General features: G+C 45.8%; 1 protein-coding gene across 2 annotated transcripts in view; it reads left to right on the top strand.

The window, feature by feature from the left end:
* Positions 1-18,094, top strand: part of OXSR1 (oxidative stress responsive kinase 1) — a 98,462-nt gene that overhangs the window by 75,188 nt on the left and 5,180 nt on the right. For both annotated transcript variants that reach the window (XM_027835788.1, XM_027835787.1), the window contains exons 11-15: positions 5,946-6,068; positions 7,019-7,054; positions 8,179-8,340; positions 13,039-13,106; positions 15,928-15,980. In XM_027835788.1, the coding sequence (XP_027691589.1) occupies positions 5,946-6,068; positions 7,019-7,054; positions 8,179-8,340; positions 13,039-13,106; positions 15,928-15,980 (442 nt within the window). The remainder of the gene's footprint in view (positions 1-5,945; positions 6,069-7,018; positions 7,055-8,178; positions 8,341-13,038; positions 13,107-15,927; positions 15,981-18,094) is intronic.

Genomic DNA, 18,094 nt, shown 5'->3' with positions numbered 1-18,094 from the left:
AATCCAAAGAGTAACTCACAACTTCATCTAGAGCCAGTAGGCTTGGCAAAGTGGCATCTTCTCTTGGGCTGCTCCAGAGAGCTCCTTGTGATGGAAGGACTGGAAGAGTCTCTGACATTGGTACTCAGTAGAAAGTGTGTGAGCCTGAGCTCAGGGTTGGGGTGTCGCTTTAAGGGCCCAGTGGGGGCAAGGCTTCCACATACATCACACTCCCTCTTTGGCTTATTTCCAGAACCCTTTGAGAGAGCAAGGAACAGAAAGTCCTCTCTGTTTCAGAATTCTAATTTCCATGCTCAAACTGGGCAGTGCTGTATGGCGGATAGATTGGGGAACTAAAGTCAGAACAACTCTGAGTAGCTGTGTGACACCAGGAAGGCCCCCTGGCCTCTCTGAGCCTCCCTCTTCTCTAAGGCCGTTGCTGGGAAGAGAGCCTTTAGCAAATTGAAAGGTCCTACTACAAAAGGTAATGGGATTTTTCCCACAAGGAGAAAGATTGCTTGGTTGCAGCCCCAGCAGTGAACCACGAAGCGGAACTTAGGAACCTTCAGGGATGTGATTGGATGTAAGGAGAGTCAGGTAGGCCCAAGAGGTTCAGGGCTGGAACAGAGTAGGAGCGGGAGGAGGCCATCATAGTGATCCAGGCAAAATGTGACCGCAGTAGAATAAGAAATGGGCTAGAAGGTTGTTGGGGTGAGCACCTCATGGTGTTACCGACTTTTTCTATGGTTGGTTGGAAAGACTGATAGCGCTGGTACTCAGAGAGTATATCTAAAATGGTTCAGCCCTGCAGAGATAGGGCCTCATGGCCCAGATTCCAGCAGAACGGCATCTTACTCATTCAGCCTGTGCCGTGGAGGCCAGAACGGAAGGATGGGAGAGCTCCAGGAGTCCAGGTTGTTCCTTTACAGAAATCCAAGTGTTTGGGAAACCCATTCGATTATCCAGAGGCAGTCTAATGAGTAGAAATACCTCTAAGAGGTTTAATTGAGTTGTGGTCGCCCGTTCTTTGCTAAAGCCCTGCTTTGATGCCTTCTCATGGCCTAGAGACGACTGTGTTTACAGAATCTCAGAACGTGAAAGTAGTCCAACTCTTTCGGTTGTTTTTTCCGGTCATGTCCAGCTGTTTGTGACCCTGTGTGGGGTTTTCTTGGCAGAGATATTGAAGTGGTTTGCCATTTCCTTCTCCAGCTCGTTATACAGATGAGGAAACTGAGGCAAACAGGGTGAGGTGACTTGCCCAGGATCACACAGCTAGTAAGTGTCTTGGGCCAGATTTGAACTCAGGAAGACGAGTCTTCCTGACTGCACCCCCACATAATAAATGTTTATTGATTGATCTCGTAGGTCTGTAATTGACCCAGTGTTCTAGCCTATCAAGATCCTTTTTAATCCTGATCATGCTCAACTTCCCTCATGCCTCTGTGGAATCTGCACCCTTTCTGGCCTTTGTCCAAGCAGTTGATAAATATACTAACCCTGAGATTAGTCTAGGTCCCCAGAGCACTCCACTGTTCGCTTTCCTGGTTAAGTTGGAACCTTTGATTACTGCTCTTGGGGTGTGATTACTGCCCACTCGGTTCCAGTCCATCTAATTTTATTTGTGTCCAGTTCGAATTTCTCTGCCTCTTCTCCAGAAATATGTATGAGAAACTCTGTCAAATGCTTTGCTAAGATCTAAATAAGCTCCTGTCTTGAGCATTTCTCTGATCCACTGGTTGGGTGGTCTTAGCCAAAAAGAAAGGAGAGCGAGGTACTCTGGCCCAGCCTCTTCTGGATGAAATCAGGTTGGCTCTTGGTGGCCCCCTGCATCCTGTTCTCATTGTTTACTGACCATCCCTTTACTGGGATCTTGAACAATTTTGCCAAAAATTAAAGTTAAATTCACTGGCTTATAGCTCAGAGACTGCATGGTGGTCCATTTCTTGAAAATCAGAGCAGTGTTGGCCTTTCTGGAGCCCTTCAGTTCTATTAAATGAGAAACAGCAGTCAGCTTACAGTGTCCAAAGATGGGATTCACCTGGGCCCAAAGCATGGCAGCTGCAGCTTCTGCACTGCCTGAAGGCTTTGTCACCCGCGGGTCTTCATCTGATCCTCCTAACAGTTCTGTCAGGGCACACACATGTCATAGGTGTGGTTATCCCTGTTCTCTGCATGAGGGATCTGAAATTGAAAGACTTGGTCAGGGCTTGGCTGTGGTCCTTAAATTCATCAAGTGTAGCCAAGCTTAGCAAAGCTTTGAGTTCTCCAAGCGAGATGGGAAATGGCCTGGAATATATCTGTTAGAGTTTGAGAGACTTAGCATCAGGGTGATGAATTTTTTTCAGATATAGCAACTTATGAAGATAGTCTGCTTGGAGAGGATGCATTCTGCCTCAGGAGACGAGATGCCCAGAACAGTCAGATTCTGGGCCTGAATTCTAAGGAAGAGGAAGTGGTGACCTGGGTTACATGATTGAAACAGCAAGCATTTGAGAAAGAATTCAGTATTTCAGCCTCAAACTTCACTTCTCCAAAAGGCTTTTTCTTTTTTTTTTTTTTTGGCAAAGCAATCCAGGATAAGTGACTTGACTTGGGTCACACAGCTAGTAAGTGTCAAGTGTCTGAGGGCACATTTGAACTCAGGTCCTCCTGACTCCAGAGCCGGTACTCTATCCACTGCGCCACCTAGCTGACCCCTCTAAGACTTTTTCTTAAACATCAATATTCCTCTCGCTACTTGGATGCAAAGTATGGATTAATAACAGCCATTGTTGATGTAATGCTTTAAGGTTTTCCAAGGAATATATATATATATATGTATATCTATATATAAGCTCATTTCATCTCTACAACAGCTCCATGAAGTACAGGTAGGTACCACAGGGATTATTGCAAATGAAATGTTAGAGATGAGGCAGCTGAGGCTCAGAGAAATTAAATGGCTTGCCTGTGATCACAGCTAATAAATATTCGTGGTGGGATTCCAACCCAGGTGCCTCCTGTCTCTTCAGTTCAGTGTCCTTTCTGTTACACCACATTGCTTCTTAAGGATTATAGAAGAAATAAAATTACAGACCATTCAAACAATAGTGAAAAGCCATAGAGTCTGAGTAAGCAGGCTGCTGTTTGCTATGGATGATGACTTGTGAATAAGAAATGAAGAAACAAAGTAAAAGATAGGCCATTTTTAATAAGATGGACCATTCTATCAAAACCTGTGGGACACAGCCAAAGCATCAATCAGAGGAAAATTTGTATCTCCAAATGTTTATGTCAGTAAAATAGAAAAAGAGCAGACCAATGAATTAGGTATGCAGTTTAAAAAAAAAAACAACTAGAAAAAGAACAAATTAAAAATCCCCCATTAAACACTTAGTTGATCATCTTAAAAATTAAAGGTGAGATTAGTGAAACCGAGTGTAAGAAAACCATTGAATTAATAAATAAAAGTAGGAGTTGTTTTTATTGAAGAAAACCCAGTAAGATAGATAAATCATTGATTAATATGATTTTAAAAAGAGAAGAAAATGAAATCACTAGTATTAAAAATGAAAAGGGTGAATGTACCACTAATGAAGATGAAGTCAAAGTAGTTAAAAAGAATTATTTTGTCCAATTATATGCCAATAAAATTAACAATTTAAATGAAATGGAAGAATATTTACAAAAATAGAAACTGCCTAGATTAACATTAGAGGAAATAGAATATCTAAATTGAACAGGCCATAAATGAGCTTTCTAAGGAAAAAAAAAAAGCATCAGTATCAGACAGATTTACAAGTGAATTCTACCAAACATTTAAAGATCAGTTAATTCCAATATGAAATAAATTATTTCCAGTAACAGGCAAAGAAGCTCTTTTTATGATACAAATACACTATAACGTAACCAGAAAGAACAAAAAACGAAGAAATTTATAGACCAGTTTCATTAATGAATATGGACGCAAAAATCCTAAATAAAATACTGGCTAGGAGACGACAGCAATATATTACAAAGATTCTACATTGTGACCAAATGGGATTCATGCCAGGAATGTAGGGATGGTTTTACCTTAAGGAAAAATTATTAGCATAATTGATTATATCAATAACTAAAATCAACAAAAATTATATGAATATATCAACAGATGCAGAAAGACTTTTGATCAAATACAACATTCATTCCTCTTAAAAAAACACTTGAAAGCATGGGTATAACTGGATTTTTCCTTAAAATGATAAGAAGCATTTACCTAAAACCAGCAAAAAGAATTATTTGTAATGAGGATAAGCTAGAAGCCTTCCCAGTAAAATCCGAAGTGGAAAAAAGATGCCCATTGTCACTAATATTATTCAGTATTGTATTATAAATATTAGCAATAAGAGAAGAAAAAAATTGAAGGAATCAGAATGGTCAGTGAGGTAATAAAATTATTTCTTTGTGAGGATGATATGATATACTTGGAAAATCCTAAAGATTCAATTAAAAAGTTAGTGGAAACAATAATTTTAGCAAAGTAACAGGATATAAAACAAACCCACATAAATCAGCAGCATTTCTATATATCCTGCCCTCAAGGAGCTTATAATATAATAGGGGAGACAACATGCAAACGAATATATACAAACAAGTTACCTACAGGATGAATAGGAAAAAATTAACAGAGAGAAGACATTGGAATTAAGGGAGAGGGTGATGGGAAAGGCTTCCCGTATAAGGAGGTTTTGGCTGAGACTTAAAGGAAGCCAGTAGGTGGAGATGAGGAGGGAGAACATTCTAGGCATGGACAACCAAGGAAAAGTGCCCCAAGTCAAGAGATGGAGGTCTTGTTAACGGAGAAGCCAAGAGACCTGGGTCACTGTGTTGAAGAGTGCGTTTTGGGGAGTAAGATGTAAGGAGACTAGAAAGATAGGAGGGGGCTGCGTTGTGAAGGGCTTTGAATGCCAGATGGAGCCTTTTATATTCAATTCTCAAGGCAGCCACTGAAGTTTATTGAGTAGGGAAGGGACCAGTGGTGACACAGACAGACTTGTGCTTTAGGAAAATCACCTTCCCGGCTAAATGGAGGGGGGAGTGGAGCAGGGAGAGACTTGAGGCAGGCAGCGCCCTGCGCCCGCCGCCCCCCCCCCCCCCGCCCCAAGCAGGCTGTCGCAGTAGTCCAGGTGTTAGAAATTTGAGACAAATGTAAGTTTAATTGTTGAAAATTTCAGGCAGTTATAACCATTCTCAAGTTATTCCGTTTTTGGTAAAATCATAGCAGTCTTGGAAACCAGCTTGTTATGCTGTATCTGCCAAAATAAATTACAATGAGAAATATGGCATATTGTGGCACTTTTAACTTGGACACAGAAATTGTTCAAGTTTTAATGCTTCGTGTTCACATGAAGCAAGTAGTTCAGTGACAGCTCATCTGCATCATGAGCCCCCGGTGACTGGCAGGGTGGCATCATGCCGCCCCCTTCTGGAGGCTCTCTGTGCACCAGCTCCAGTTGGCTCTGGTTTGTGCACGCGGTCATTCAAGAATGACTGCGCTGATGAAACCACTGTTGTTATTGGAACAGACTTTTGTAGACTTTGTGTATTTATGGAGTTCTAGTCAGAAACGTCTCCTAACTGGGGACTGTTGCTTTCCGTTCCTTTTTCCATCCTCTGTAGGATCTCCAAGGTCCTCTTCCTCTCGGTGTGGTGGAAGACAGACACCCGAGGATGGAGAGTGCTGGCTCTGTGGACGGGCCCTCCCCAGGGCTCTACTCAACACTTCCAGCTGGATGATGCTGAGCAGCCTAGCTTCTGAGAACCTGGGGTCCCTGTCATAGCAGGAGAAGGCCACACAGGGAGACTTCAGGGGAGGCAGGGGAAAGGCCTACCTAAAGAATGTAGTGAAGCTAGGAAGAAGAATCAGTTGGATTTTGTCCTCTCACGGAGAGCGTGTCAGTAAATATTCCACAGTAACAGAACAAACGTCTTACTTCTCTGCTGAGCAGGTTCGGAGAGTGCCAGGCTCCAGCGGCCGGCTTCATAAAACAGAGGATGGCGGCTGGGAGTGGAGTGATGATGAGCTTGATGAAGAAAGCGAGGAAGGGAGGGCAGCCATTTCCCAGCTCAGGGTGAGTAGCTGCCGTCTTAGGGTCTCACAGATGCGGCATCTCAGCTAAAGAACACAGCTTTGAGAGTGAGGATGCATTTTGCTTCCTTATTCAGCCTCACAGTTTAAAATGGGGTACAAGTATTCTATTTTTTAAATAATCTTTAATATTTTTCCCTGCTTATATGTGTAAAGACAATTTTTAACATTCGTTTTTAAGAAATTTTGAGTTCAAATTTTCTCCCTTCCTCAACTCTCCCCTCTCTGAGATGGTGAGCAGTTTGGTACAGGTTATACATGTGCACTCATGCAAAACATGTTTTCATATAGTCATCATATGAAAGAAGACACAGACCAAAAAGAAAAAAAAAACACAAAAAAGGAGGAAAGTGAAAATGATATGCTTCGATCCACATTCAGATTCCATCAGTTCTTTCTTTGGAGGTGGAGAGCATTTTTTTTTATCATGAATCCTTCGGAATTGTCTTGGATCATCGTGCTGCTGAGGAGCTAAGCCATTTATACTTGATGACTGTACAGTATTATTGCTGTTACTCTGGGGTACAAGTATTCTTGAGGAAATCATTTCTCAGTCAATTATTAGAATCAGAATTTTAGTTCATACTATTTAAAATTGGATTAGCCCATCTATTTAAAAGCGATGTTTCTCTTCCAGGCTGTAGTTGAATGCTATTGCTGCAGGAGTAAATGGTGCCTAAGTGTGTGCTGGAAGAGTCTCGTCAGCCAGCACAGATCTTTCCTCAAATGGGAGGCACGCTTGATCACTTGATTTGGGCCAAAGTTCATCTAGATATTTGATATCTAACTTAATATTTCAGAAACTTAGCTTTCTGTTTCCGTTCTTAGTGATGCTGGTTTGTGTATTTTAAGGCAGTACTTTGGGGCTGAAGGTAAATGGCCTGCCTTGTTCTAACTTCTGAGATAAGGTTTCTTTTTTTGTCTCTCTTTTAGTCTCCTCGAGTAAAGGAACCATTAACGAATTCTGAGGTAAGTTGGCTTGGTCAAACTTAACCAAAACCATCGTGTTCCAGGTATGTGTTTGCAATGTTTTCCTAATTGGTTTTGTGCTTTAAAGGGGGCATTAGTGGAGGCAGTTGCAGAAGCCTGTTCTGAATCAGAACGGAGACCCTTGACATTTAAGTTTAGACCAAGAAAATGCTTACTGTAGATCGCAGCCATTGCACCGCTTATCTGAAGGTGTCTCTGGAGAAAACATGCAGATGAAGGGACAGAATTCTGTCCGTTGGGCTGCCTGGGGTGGGGAGTGTTTCACCAGCTTAAATCAGCCCAAGAGGTTGCTGTGTTTTGGCTCTTGCCTGGGTGTCTTACATCTCCTAATTACTGCCCTGTTGTGCTTGGTGAGTACGTCTCTACATCACTCACTCAGGGGTGGAGGCCACATTGCACCAACCATTCTGTCTCGTCTTCATTTCTAGATCTCAGCATGTTGTTTCATGTCATAAAAATCTGGCTTTCAGGCCCCTAGCTCTGTCCAATTGACTTTTTTCCCTTTTAACAACTTATTTGTCTCTATTCCTACATTGCTTTATTTCGCTGTGATAAATCTCTGAGATTAGAACCAGTATTGCTGGAGGGAGATCTAAATGTCTAATAATGTTGACAAGCTAGGATCTAATAACGTAGTCCCCACGTTCTCCCATGTCCCTTCCTCCTTGCCTTCCATCTAGCCTGGGGCCCCCCCATTTGGCCCTGCCCTCTGCCGTGCCCATCACCATGCCAGACTAGCTGAGGAGAGGTGAGCTGGCTTCTGAGTCAGGGCTGGAGGCGAGATGGGCCTCAGGGGCCGGGCTGCCTCAGTTACTGAGGAAAGCTTGGCTGGAAAATCTGGAATAAAGAGAATGTGGCTTCTCAGGCAAAGGGAGGAAGCTGCGTGCAGAAGACATGATTGCGTGGACATCTTTTTTGAACTCCTCCTTTAGAGACCAGTTTACTTCTTTGGGGTGAGGGGAGGTGAGTGGTGGTCTCCATGCTGAGGCAGAAGCTGGGAGGCACCCTGGCCACCATCACACTGCAGCTGTTGCCCATTCTGAAGCTCATGCACTTGTCTAGGCCCTTCACCGAAGCCTCGTGCCCACATTTCTGTGTTACAGCTCTTTCCTCCGTCTGATCCCATGGGCACCTTACTCCAGATTCCAGGACCGTCTCCTGCTCAACTACCTCAGCCAGCTGGACAGACTCCTGCCCAGTCCACTCACATCACTGTCCCTCTACCTGTACAGGTCCCCACAGCTCCAGCAGGAGGAGCAGGGCAGGTAAAGATGCACAGTATTTGTTTGGGGGGACCTTTTCAGGAAGGGATGCCATCCAGAGGAGCACCAGCAGGGTGGGGAAGGGGCCACCAGGTGGGCTTACCCGAAGGAGAGCAGGTTGGGGGAAGGGTGACAGTGGCCTCTGCAGTCCTTCCTTGTTGCGCCAAATGGTAATGGGCGGAAGCTGCAGGGAAGGCAGGTTCGCTGTCCGGCCTCTGCTTTGAGGTTGTGAACCTCCCCCTCACTGGTGACACCTGTATGAGGGATTCCCGTACAGATGCACGGTCACACCAGGTGGCCCTTGTCACTTTCTGGTTCTGGGTTTCCCCGTAGATGTTCTCCCCAAGTAACAGGGCTCCCCCGAAACCCTTCAGAGAAGTATACTCATTTGGAGTTGATAGTGGTACAGAAGAGGGATGCTTCTGTGGAAAGGACGTGGAATTTGGAGTCCGAGTGACGTGCTCCTTACTGCGTTTGTGAGCGTGGGCCAGTCTCTGGCCCTTTCTAGGCCTCAGTGCAGTGAAAGGCTTGGCCTAGCTTATCCCTGAGCTCCGAGTCCAAGACCCTGTGAAAGGAACTCTCCAAGGTCCCAGAGCTTGGAGTGAATTCTATACCTGCTCATAACTCTGAGCTACCTGTTCCTTGATGCTTTCTCGTCCAAAACAGCAGCTGCTTGGGAAGCCAGGAGAGAGCTGCTTCTCTCCTGCTGGGGGGTGTTCACACCTAGTTCAGGAGCCCAGCTCAGGGCAGTAAAGCTGAATTGGGACTTTTTGAAAATTGCCTTGGCCAAGATGCTCCTGTTCCTTTTGACTAGTTTACGCCACAAAGTTTCTAGCTACTTTTCTTAGGAAGCCAGTGAGCAAGCATGCTGCTCCTGATTAGGGGGATTAGTACTGGAGCTCAGGATGTGAGGGTGCTCCAAGAGTTGAGGGCATAGCGATGATGTCTGCAACCTGAAAGCAGTAATATAAGAGGAAGAAAGGATTGGCAGGGAGCTGAACCGCCACGAAAGCCAAGGGGGAGGCTTCCAAGACTCCGTCCGCACGGCAGACGTTCTGGCCCGGCCCCTCGGTGCCAAGAACGACAGCGGAAGTAGATGAGATTGGGGCAGCTAGGTGGCGCAGTGGATAGAGCACCGGCCCTGGATTCAGGAGGACCTGAGTTTAAATCCAGCCTCAGACACATAACACTTACTGGCTCTGTGACCCTGGGCAAGTCACTTAACCCTATTGCCTAGCCAAAAAAAAAGAAATAGATGAGATTGAGATAACCCCTGATGTCGTCTCTGCAGCTTAGCACAGCATGCCAGTGCGGTGCTGATCAACAAGGATGTCCAGTGTTACTGTTCAAGCGGTTCAGGGATGGACGCTCTGGGGGAAATGATGTGGCAGAGCAAGATGGTGACTGGCCTGCGAAGTGAGGCTTTTTGTTTCTGGTCGGAGGAAATTCTGCTTCCATGTCTCCTCCACATCATCTTTAAAACAGCAGTGCGTTATTTTCAGTGAACTAAGACGCAGGTGGGATTGATGGAGTAGAAGCAGTATAGATAATGTTCCCTACGAGCCTAGCTTAGATCTGGAAAAAGCTTTCGAGGTTGCCTGGTCTGGCCTCCTCTTTGTACAGATGAGGATCGAGAAGCCCAGAGAGTGACCTTTCAGGTAGCCAATAGGGAACCGAGATTGGAATCCAGGTCCCCAGACTGCAGATCTGGTGCTCTTTCTAAATGCCGTGCTAGCCTTTTTTATTTTTAGACTGGAATTGCAGCAGCCACTCTCAGGCTCCATGAAAACTTGACTCTGCTTCATTTTCTCACCTGGTTCCCCCCTTCTTAGGCAGCCTGGTAGCCCTCTGTTCCAGGCATCCTCCATCCTGGGGGATCCAGCAGACTTGGTGTAGTCAACCAGTCAGTGTGAGCCAGACTGCAGCCCAGCACCCCTGCACCAGGGCCTACCCATGCACGCCTTGCCCACCTGGACTTTTCAGCCTGAAACAGCACCAGCAAAATTGCCATCCTGGCTTATCTTTTTTTTTTTTTTAACTTTTTTATATTATTTTATTTTTTCTCTACTTCCATGTAAAACTGATTTTTAACATTTGTTTTTTAAAATTTTGAGTTCCAGATTTTCTCCTTCTTTCCCTCCCTTCCTTCCCCACAGTCTGGTACAGGTTATACATATGGAATCAAGTAAAACATTTCCATATTAGTCACTTTGTGAAAGAAAAGTCAAACGCATAAATGAAGTGAAAAAAATTGGGTGCTTCAGTCTGTATTCAGACTCCATCAGCTCTTTCTCCAGGGGTGGCTGGCGTTTTTCATCATGAGTCCTTGGGATTGTCTTGAGTCGTTGTGTTGCTGAGAAGAGCTCAGTCATTCACAGTTATTCATTGTACGATGTTCTCCTGGTTCTGCTCACTTCACTTTGTATCCGTTCCTGTAAGTCTTTTCAGGTTTTTCTGAAATTATCTTGTCATTTCTTATAGCACAATAGTGTTCTGTCACAATAGTATACCACAACTTGGTCAGTCATTCCTCAATCGATGGGCACCAGTTCTTGGCCACCACAAAAAGAGCTACTCTAAATATTTTTGTACACATGGGTCCTTTTCTCTTTTTCTTTGGTCTCTTTGGGATACAGCCCTAGCAGTGCTGTTGCTGGATCACAGACTGTGCCCAGTTTTGTAGCCCTTTGGGCCTAGTTCCAAATGGCTCTCCAGCGTGATCACCACCCTGGACTTTCTTCACCAGTTTGTATATTTTTCCCGATTATAAATTAATTTAGTGCTAACATTCCCCCCAAAATATAACAGTAAACTTTGACATATAGTCTCCATTCTGAGCTTTACTTTTAAAAAATTAAGAACTCTGGTTCATTTTCCTTCAGGCCGTGGCTCTGTGGTCTCAGGCCATGTTACCTCTGTTTTCAGGGTCTGGTGACCGTATCGTCTCCTTTGTCCCACTTTCACCTCCTTCCTGCCCTTGGAAGGTCAGTGAGTTGTGTGTTTTCTGAATTGCCACTGACTTTATCTTGAAGAACTAATTCTCCTCGTTCGAGGGTCACTTGCATAGTGGACATTGCCACCTCCTTCAGGAGGCTTTTCCTGCTTCCCCGGGGTTGCCCGGGGTCCTCTCCCCACCAGTAAAGTACTTTACACTTCTTGTGTTTCTAGACTCGGGAACCCTAGGATCCTGGCGGATGAGGCAGATTTTTATTTTGGTATCCCCTGTGCCTAGCATAGTGCCTGGGACAGTCAAGGTACTTAGTAAAGGCTTTTCGATTGGTTGATTCCCCCATGCTGAAAACCACGCCACACTCTGCCCACCTCAGCAGTATCCACCAACCCAGAGCAATTCTTCTGTTTGGTTTTTTTTTTTGTGTTTATTATTGTTATGAATAATAACAATATTATTTTCCAGTCTGTGATACTTTTTGCTTACTAGAAATTAACCTTAAAATCCCTACTTATGCAAATGAAATTTTTAACCTTATTTTAAATAAACTCAGTTATGAATTTTGAATTGATAAATGATAAAGTAAAGCAGATTGTAAACACTTACCAGCTGGCTGTGATATTGGCCGCTTGATTCCATTAGAAAGAATTGTGCCCAAAGGGAGAAAGATCTCCCTGAGCACAGAAGGCCTGATCTGAGGAAGATCTGGGCCGTAGATGGAGACCACAGAGGGGACGCTTCTGAGAGCACTTCCTGGCACGCAGAGGCTTGGTTATATCTTAACCTCTTTATATAACATCAAAAGCTTTCGATTCTGTTTTAAGATTTTTTCCCCCTTTAGTCTTATTGTAAGTCACTGGAAAGACAGATTTTATCTTGTAGCCAATTTTCCTGGAATTACACACATACATATGAGTACACACACACACACACACACACACACACACACATCACAAAATGAGACTATCCAGAGAGATCTTTGTGACTTACTTATTTCTCCAGCATATAGTCCAAAGTCACAGATAATCGTACTCCTCTGTTGTTCCAGGTGACTTGATGAGAATTGTGTCTCTTATGTAAGGTGAACACGCACTCCGCCCGCCGTATTGGCCAGTATTCAGTCCGTCATTTCCTGAACATAACCTTACTTTTCTGTCTGTCATTCTCCCCTGGGCCGTATCTTCCGTCTTCCCCATCTCTGCCTGTCTGCTGAAATCCTGCCTGTTTTTCAAGGCTTCCATCCAGTGATGGAGGTTCCATGATGACTTCCTGCCCTCCGCCTTGCTCTCTCTCCCCAAAGTGATCCCTTCTCTTACCTTCCAAGCCCCCTTATTATAGCTCTGATCACATTCTGCCTCATATTGGGATTATTGTGTACGTGGCGTATTGGCATGACCAGAATAAAAATTCTTTGAAAGTAGCCAAGGCATCCCTTCCACAGCCCCATCACCAGTGTCCCTTTGAAACTTGAGACTCTGTGACTTGATTTTTTTTCTTTTCCTAGGAAAAGGGCTTCCCTAATTATGTTTGGCTTACCTTCAATTCCCTTAAGCTCCCACCTACACTTACCCTCCGAAAGCTATAGGAAGAGGTCCAGAAGAGTGTTGGGGGAATGGGGAACTAGCCTGAAGCTAAAAACTGGGCTGTTGATCATTAGCTAAATAGCTCCCCTGCTCCCTAGACTCATCGGAGGGCTTGGGGCTTGGGGCTTGGTAGGAAATGACACTCTCCTTTTGAATATGATTCCCTAGGCTCTGCCATCAGAAGGGGCAGGTTCCCAGGAGACCAAGGTCCCCATAAGTCTGGTACTAAGATTAAGGTAAGTTGATCTTTGCTTCTTTGAAGCCCCTGCCCTTTTCTCTAAAAGCTTGCAGGTGGAGGTAGGTGGGAGTGCCTCCTTTCTGGAGCATGCTGCCTGTTGTACAGGAGGAAGATGACTCCTGGCCCGACCTGGGATCAGCAGGGTGTGCTTGGAGGAGTGGCTCCTCCGTGGGCATCGCCCCTGCTCCCCAGGACCATCACATGGGTGCATATCATCCACAGGGGAGCCCAGTGGGGCCGATTCATGGGCAGACTGGACACCTTTGGCTTCACTGGCACCAAGGAGCCTAAGAATAGTGGGGTTGGGGGGCGTTGTTCCTAGAGACGTAGAAAAGGAATATCCCGTTGGTCAGAGATTACTGGGGACATGTGCCTTCCACCCTTTTCTCCACAAATTACCTCGGGAGTTTGGAACAGCCTCTGGGGGTGGCCACCAACCTGGCTCCTTGACATCCTAGGAGGCCCCACGGACACGGGAACAGAGGTGCTGGGGTGGCAGAAAGTCACAGGGTGGGCTGGCCTTTCTTCACTCTGCTTCAGTTTGTTGTGGCCGAGGACAACCCCGCTCTTTGTTTGTTCATGTGGAGTAAAAAATACATTTGTAATGGCTATAGTGTATCAGCTCTCAGAGACTGACTGGAAAACTGAACTCAGCCACGTGTGACTTGAGTTCTTTTTTTTTATCCCCGAGTGAAGCCGCCACAAGTGTTCCTCGAGCCCAGAGATTGCCTGCCTTCTGGCCTTGTTCTTGCTGTCGGGTTGGGGCCTTCCATCTCCCAGTAGGGCTGCTTTCCTACCCCAAGCTCTCCAGCGGTGGCCCCTGGACACTTTAGTTCTGTTCTACGGGAATGCCTTGTTTTAGATCGGAAACACCAGGAGAGCAGGGAGGAGGGCTTTTGGTTTGTGGATTCCCAGTGCCTTGAACGTCGTCGGTGCTTAGCCCATGGCGCCTTGGCAAGTTTGCAGGGCTGTGTACCCCCTTGGGATTGGTAGTGAAGCCTCCAGTCCCAAGACTTTGAGATGGAAAGGCCTTTGGAGGCCATCTGACCCAACCCCTCCTATGGAGAAGGAAGCAGAGCCCCAGGTAAGAGAAGCACTTGGCTCGGTGTCGTGGAGCAGAGCAAACGGCGCCGAGGATCCGAATTCAGGGCCTCGTTCTTCCCGCTGCCCCCATGAAGGAGGTAGATTTCTAGAGCCTCCTCCCACGGCGTCCGCTTCCCCAGACAATTCATCCTGTGGTTGCTGCAGAAAAAGTGATTCAGGATTCCCCCACAGACGGATAAAGAAGGTCTCGCCTGTCGGAGACGCTTTAACGACTCATTTACCAACAGCGCCCTTTCTTCTTGCGCGGGCAGTGCAGATGCTAGCAGAGTGAGCCCCTAGGCTCCTAGGGGACGTCCGTGATCTGTTCCACACAGGAGCAGAGCTGCCCCCACACAGCCTGTGACGGCCCTGCTTCCCAACACCTGGCGGGATCTCCGCCGTCATTACTGGGAACTGTTACTCCATCCACTTCTCTTCTGTCCGCTCACGGGCTGGACTTCTGCAGTAGTTAATGAGGATTACATTAGATCTTTGGGGGGAGAAGACACTGAAAGCAATATGACTTGACTTCCCCAGGCGTTGGGTGCTGAGGGACTCCGGGTCCCAAAGCAGCCTTACTGTTCCACGTTAACATCTCCAGTGGGGTTTATACATTGGACATTCTGAGGAATTGACCAGGCGGCTGTAGCCAGCCCTGCTGACCAGATGTGATGACAGATACAATGAAACTGGCCAATCTGGGCTTCGCTCCTGGGGCCTTACGGCATAGATGAGAAAACGAGATGGTCCCCCGTGGAAACTCCAGTGATTCAAGAAAGGGTCAGAAGAATCGCGTGCTCAAGTGCAGAGCACAGAAATCCAGAGGGAAAGTTAGCCTGTCTTCACTCATGTTTCCGGAACGTCGATCGTCTCGTGTGTTATTTGGCAGATCTGGGTGGGTTAGGAGGAAGGGACCAAGAACTGCTTGGCCTTCCTAATTCTTCTTCTGCAGGCTAGCTGATCCTCGGGTACCTTGCAGTGCTCACTGGGAATTCTTCTTGTCTTGAAGTCACTTGCTAGTTCTTGTGATCATTGGGCCAAGTGACTTACCTTCGGTGCTCACTTTGATACATAACTGTTCACCAACAGCCCTGTGAAAAGAAGTAAGTAGTATAAATATTATCCCTGTTTTACAGGGAGAAACTGAGTTTCAGAGAAGTTACAGGGTTTGCCTGGAGTTAGAGTACTAGTAAATATCAGAGCTGGAACCTGAACTCAGAGCTTCTGAATCTGACTCTATGACAGCTCCATGGAAAAAGAGATTCAAAGGAGCCCTTCACGCTAGGGAGAAGCAGGAGCCACCGTTCCCCAGGCCACACTCCTGGTCTGGACCTGCCTTGCCAGTATTTCTATGACCATAACAAGCAAGTGACATTAAGGATAAGCCTAAGTGAATAGAAATTATCTGGGGAGTCACCTCGAGAGGGTGCTGGCATTCTTGCCCAGCACCAGACTAATCATGATTCTTGTGCCTCATACAGTGTGCTCCCCCTTGCTTTGTAAAAATGACCCCCCACCTGGATCGAAGGCTGGAAGTTCAAAATGAATCAACGTTTGCAAGTGGTGGGAGTGAGCTTGCTGTCCCCCAGAGGCAGACCCGGGGTGTTCGGTGGCCCCAGGGAGAAAGCGGAGGTGGAAGGGAGAGGGGCTTTTCTGGGCAAAGCTGACTGCCTTGTGCTGTGTGTATCCAGATGGAGACATTCTGGTTTTAATTCGTTTTCTGTTCTCTTTCACAGGAATTCAAAGAAAGAACTTAATGATATCCGATTTGAATTTACTCCAGGGAGAGGTGAGGTAACACAGTATAATGAAAGAAAATGATTTCTAATGTGTCCTGTCATTGCGTGCCTGAGAAGCAGAAAGGTCCATGATCCTTTAAGGGATCCAATCCTGAAATGCTGGGAAGTTTACATTTTAAGCTTAAACAAGTACTGACTGCTTTGGGAGGTAGGAGAAAATTTCTCGGTTCATAGTTTCCTTTTGATTAATGGCCCATACAAGTTGGATAATAAAAGGACCGTGTCAGATAGTAAATTAGCGCTCTCCAGGCTTTGAGAGACCTGGCTTTGGATCCCACCCCAGACACTGACTGTGTGATCCATCTATAAAATGGGGGGAGTGATACAGGCATTACCTGCTTTGCACGGCTGGGATGAGACTTGGCAAATTTTCAAATAACCATCCAAATGTGAGTTCTTGTGTGGAGGACCCAGGACCAGGCTGTTCCTGTGGGGATGCTTTTCTCCCACCTCTTTCTGGTTGTGAAAACTGTTATCTGACTATGAAGGGAGTGATGAGACCAGACAAGAGGATTACAGACAGAAGGAAGGAAGATAACGGGGGGAAGCCACGGGGAGAGAACAATTATTTTCCTTGGGCAACCTGCACGACTGTTTTTTTTCCCCCCATTTTCTTTCAAACCATCAGCCTCTGCCAGGGAGGAAGCAGGTCCGTGTTGTTTGAGTTGTATGAGGGCCGGGCCTGGGCCTGGGCCTGCACAAGTGCATTTTATGTCATTCTCATCTTGGTCTCAAAATCTCTTACAGTTGTAAGGGACCCTTGAGATAAGAGGAGACTGACACATATACTTATCTAGGTGAAAGGCATCTTATTGAAAATCCCAGCTAACCTGAACCTCAGCAGAAATCCTGCCCATGACATCTCCTCCCAGTCAGCACAAAGCCTCCTCTTGAAAATTTCCAGGGAGGGGAAGCCCATTCCGTCTTTGGGTAGCTCTGATTAGTAGGAAGCTTTTCTTGCTCTCTTTGGTCTTGAGTGAAGTCTGTTTCTCTGCAGCCTTTCGTTTTACTCCCAGGGCTGCCCTCTGTGACCAAGCGGAACAAGTGTGATCCCTTGTCCACATCCCTGGTCCCAGCCCAAGTCTTCACTTTGGGTGAAACATCCTTACGTCCTTTAACTGGTCCTTAGGATGATGGCAGGTCTAGGCTTCCCACCATCCTGCTCCCCTCTTTAGATACCCTCCAGTATCAACAGCCATAGGATAGACACTCCACATCACAAGAGAAATGCCAATTAAACAGCTGGGGGTGGGGGTGGGGGTGGGGGCGGTGGCCTCATCACCTCATGAGTGAGAAAGATGATAAACGGTGGAGATAGTCGATGCTGTTGGAGCTGTGGAGCCTTGTGATGGCGCCATGGATTGGGCCAGCCATTCTGGAGAACACTTTGGAGCGACGTACTGAACTGTTCAGACCCTTTGACTTTGTCATCCCAAAATATTAGGGACAGAAAGAAAAGCTCCTTATGTATAAAAATATTCACAGTGATACTTTTTATGGAAACAAAAAGCTGGAAATAAAGTGATCATAAGTTGGTGTGGCTGAACAAATTGTGGTATAGGAATGTAATGGAACATTAGCATGCTGTAAGAAATGACAGCTATGAGGAATTTAAAGAAATATTAAAGCCTCGGTTCAGAGCAGGCAGGGAGAAGACCCAGGGACTAGAACGAGGTGCTTGAAGACAAGAGAGTGCCAATGGATTAGAACGACAGGATCTTTTTTTTCGGTTGCCTGATGTTCAGAAACACTTCTTTTCTTCCTCTCTGTTGATAATGGTAAGCCACAAGTGTCCCATGCTTCACCAGTCACAATCTTCTTATCAGATGGTTTTGCTGAACAGATGTCTTTGGTAAAGAAAGATCAGTGAAGATGGGGGGCAGATTCTTGAGGTGTGATTATTATGTGAAAACAAAGATGCATCAGCAAAACATTTTTTAAAAGTAACTGGGAGGAGCAGCTAGGTGGCGTAGTGGATAGAGCACCGGCCTGGAATCAGGAGGACCCGAGTTCAAATCCAGCCTGAGACACTTGACACTTAACTAGCTGTGTGACTTTGGGCAAGTCTTAACCCTGATTGCCTAGCAAAAAAAAAAAAAAAAAA

The sequence above is a fragment of the Vombatus ursinus genome, unplaced genomic scaffold (genome assembly GCF_900497805.2).
Source record: "Vombatus ursinus unplaced genomic scaffold, bare-nosed wombat genome assembly UNPS02014817.1, whole genome shotgun sequence".
In the NCBI taxonomy this organism is placed as follows: domain Eukaryota; kingdom Metazoa; phylum Chordata; class Mammalia; order Diprotodontia; family Vombatidae; genus Vombatus; species Vombatus ursinus.
The sequence above is the reverse complement of the archived record's forward strand: the minus strand, read 5'-3'. Positions and strand labels throughout refer to the sequence as shown.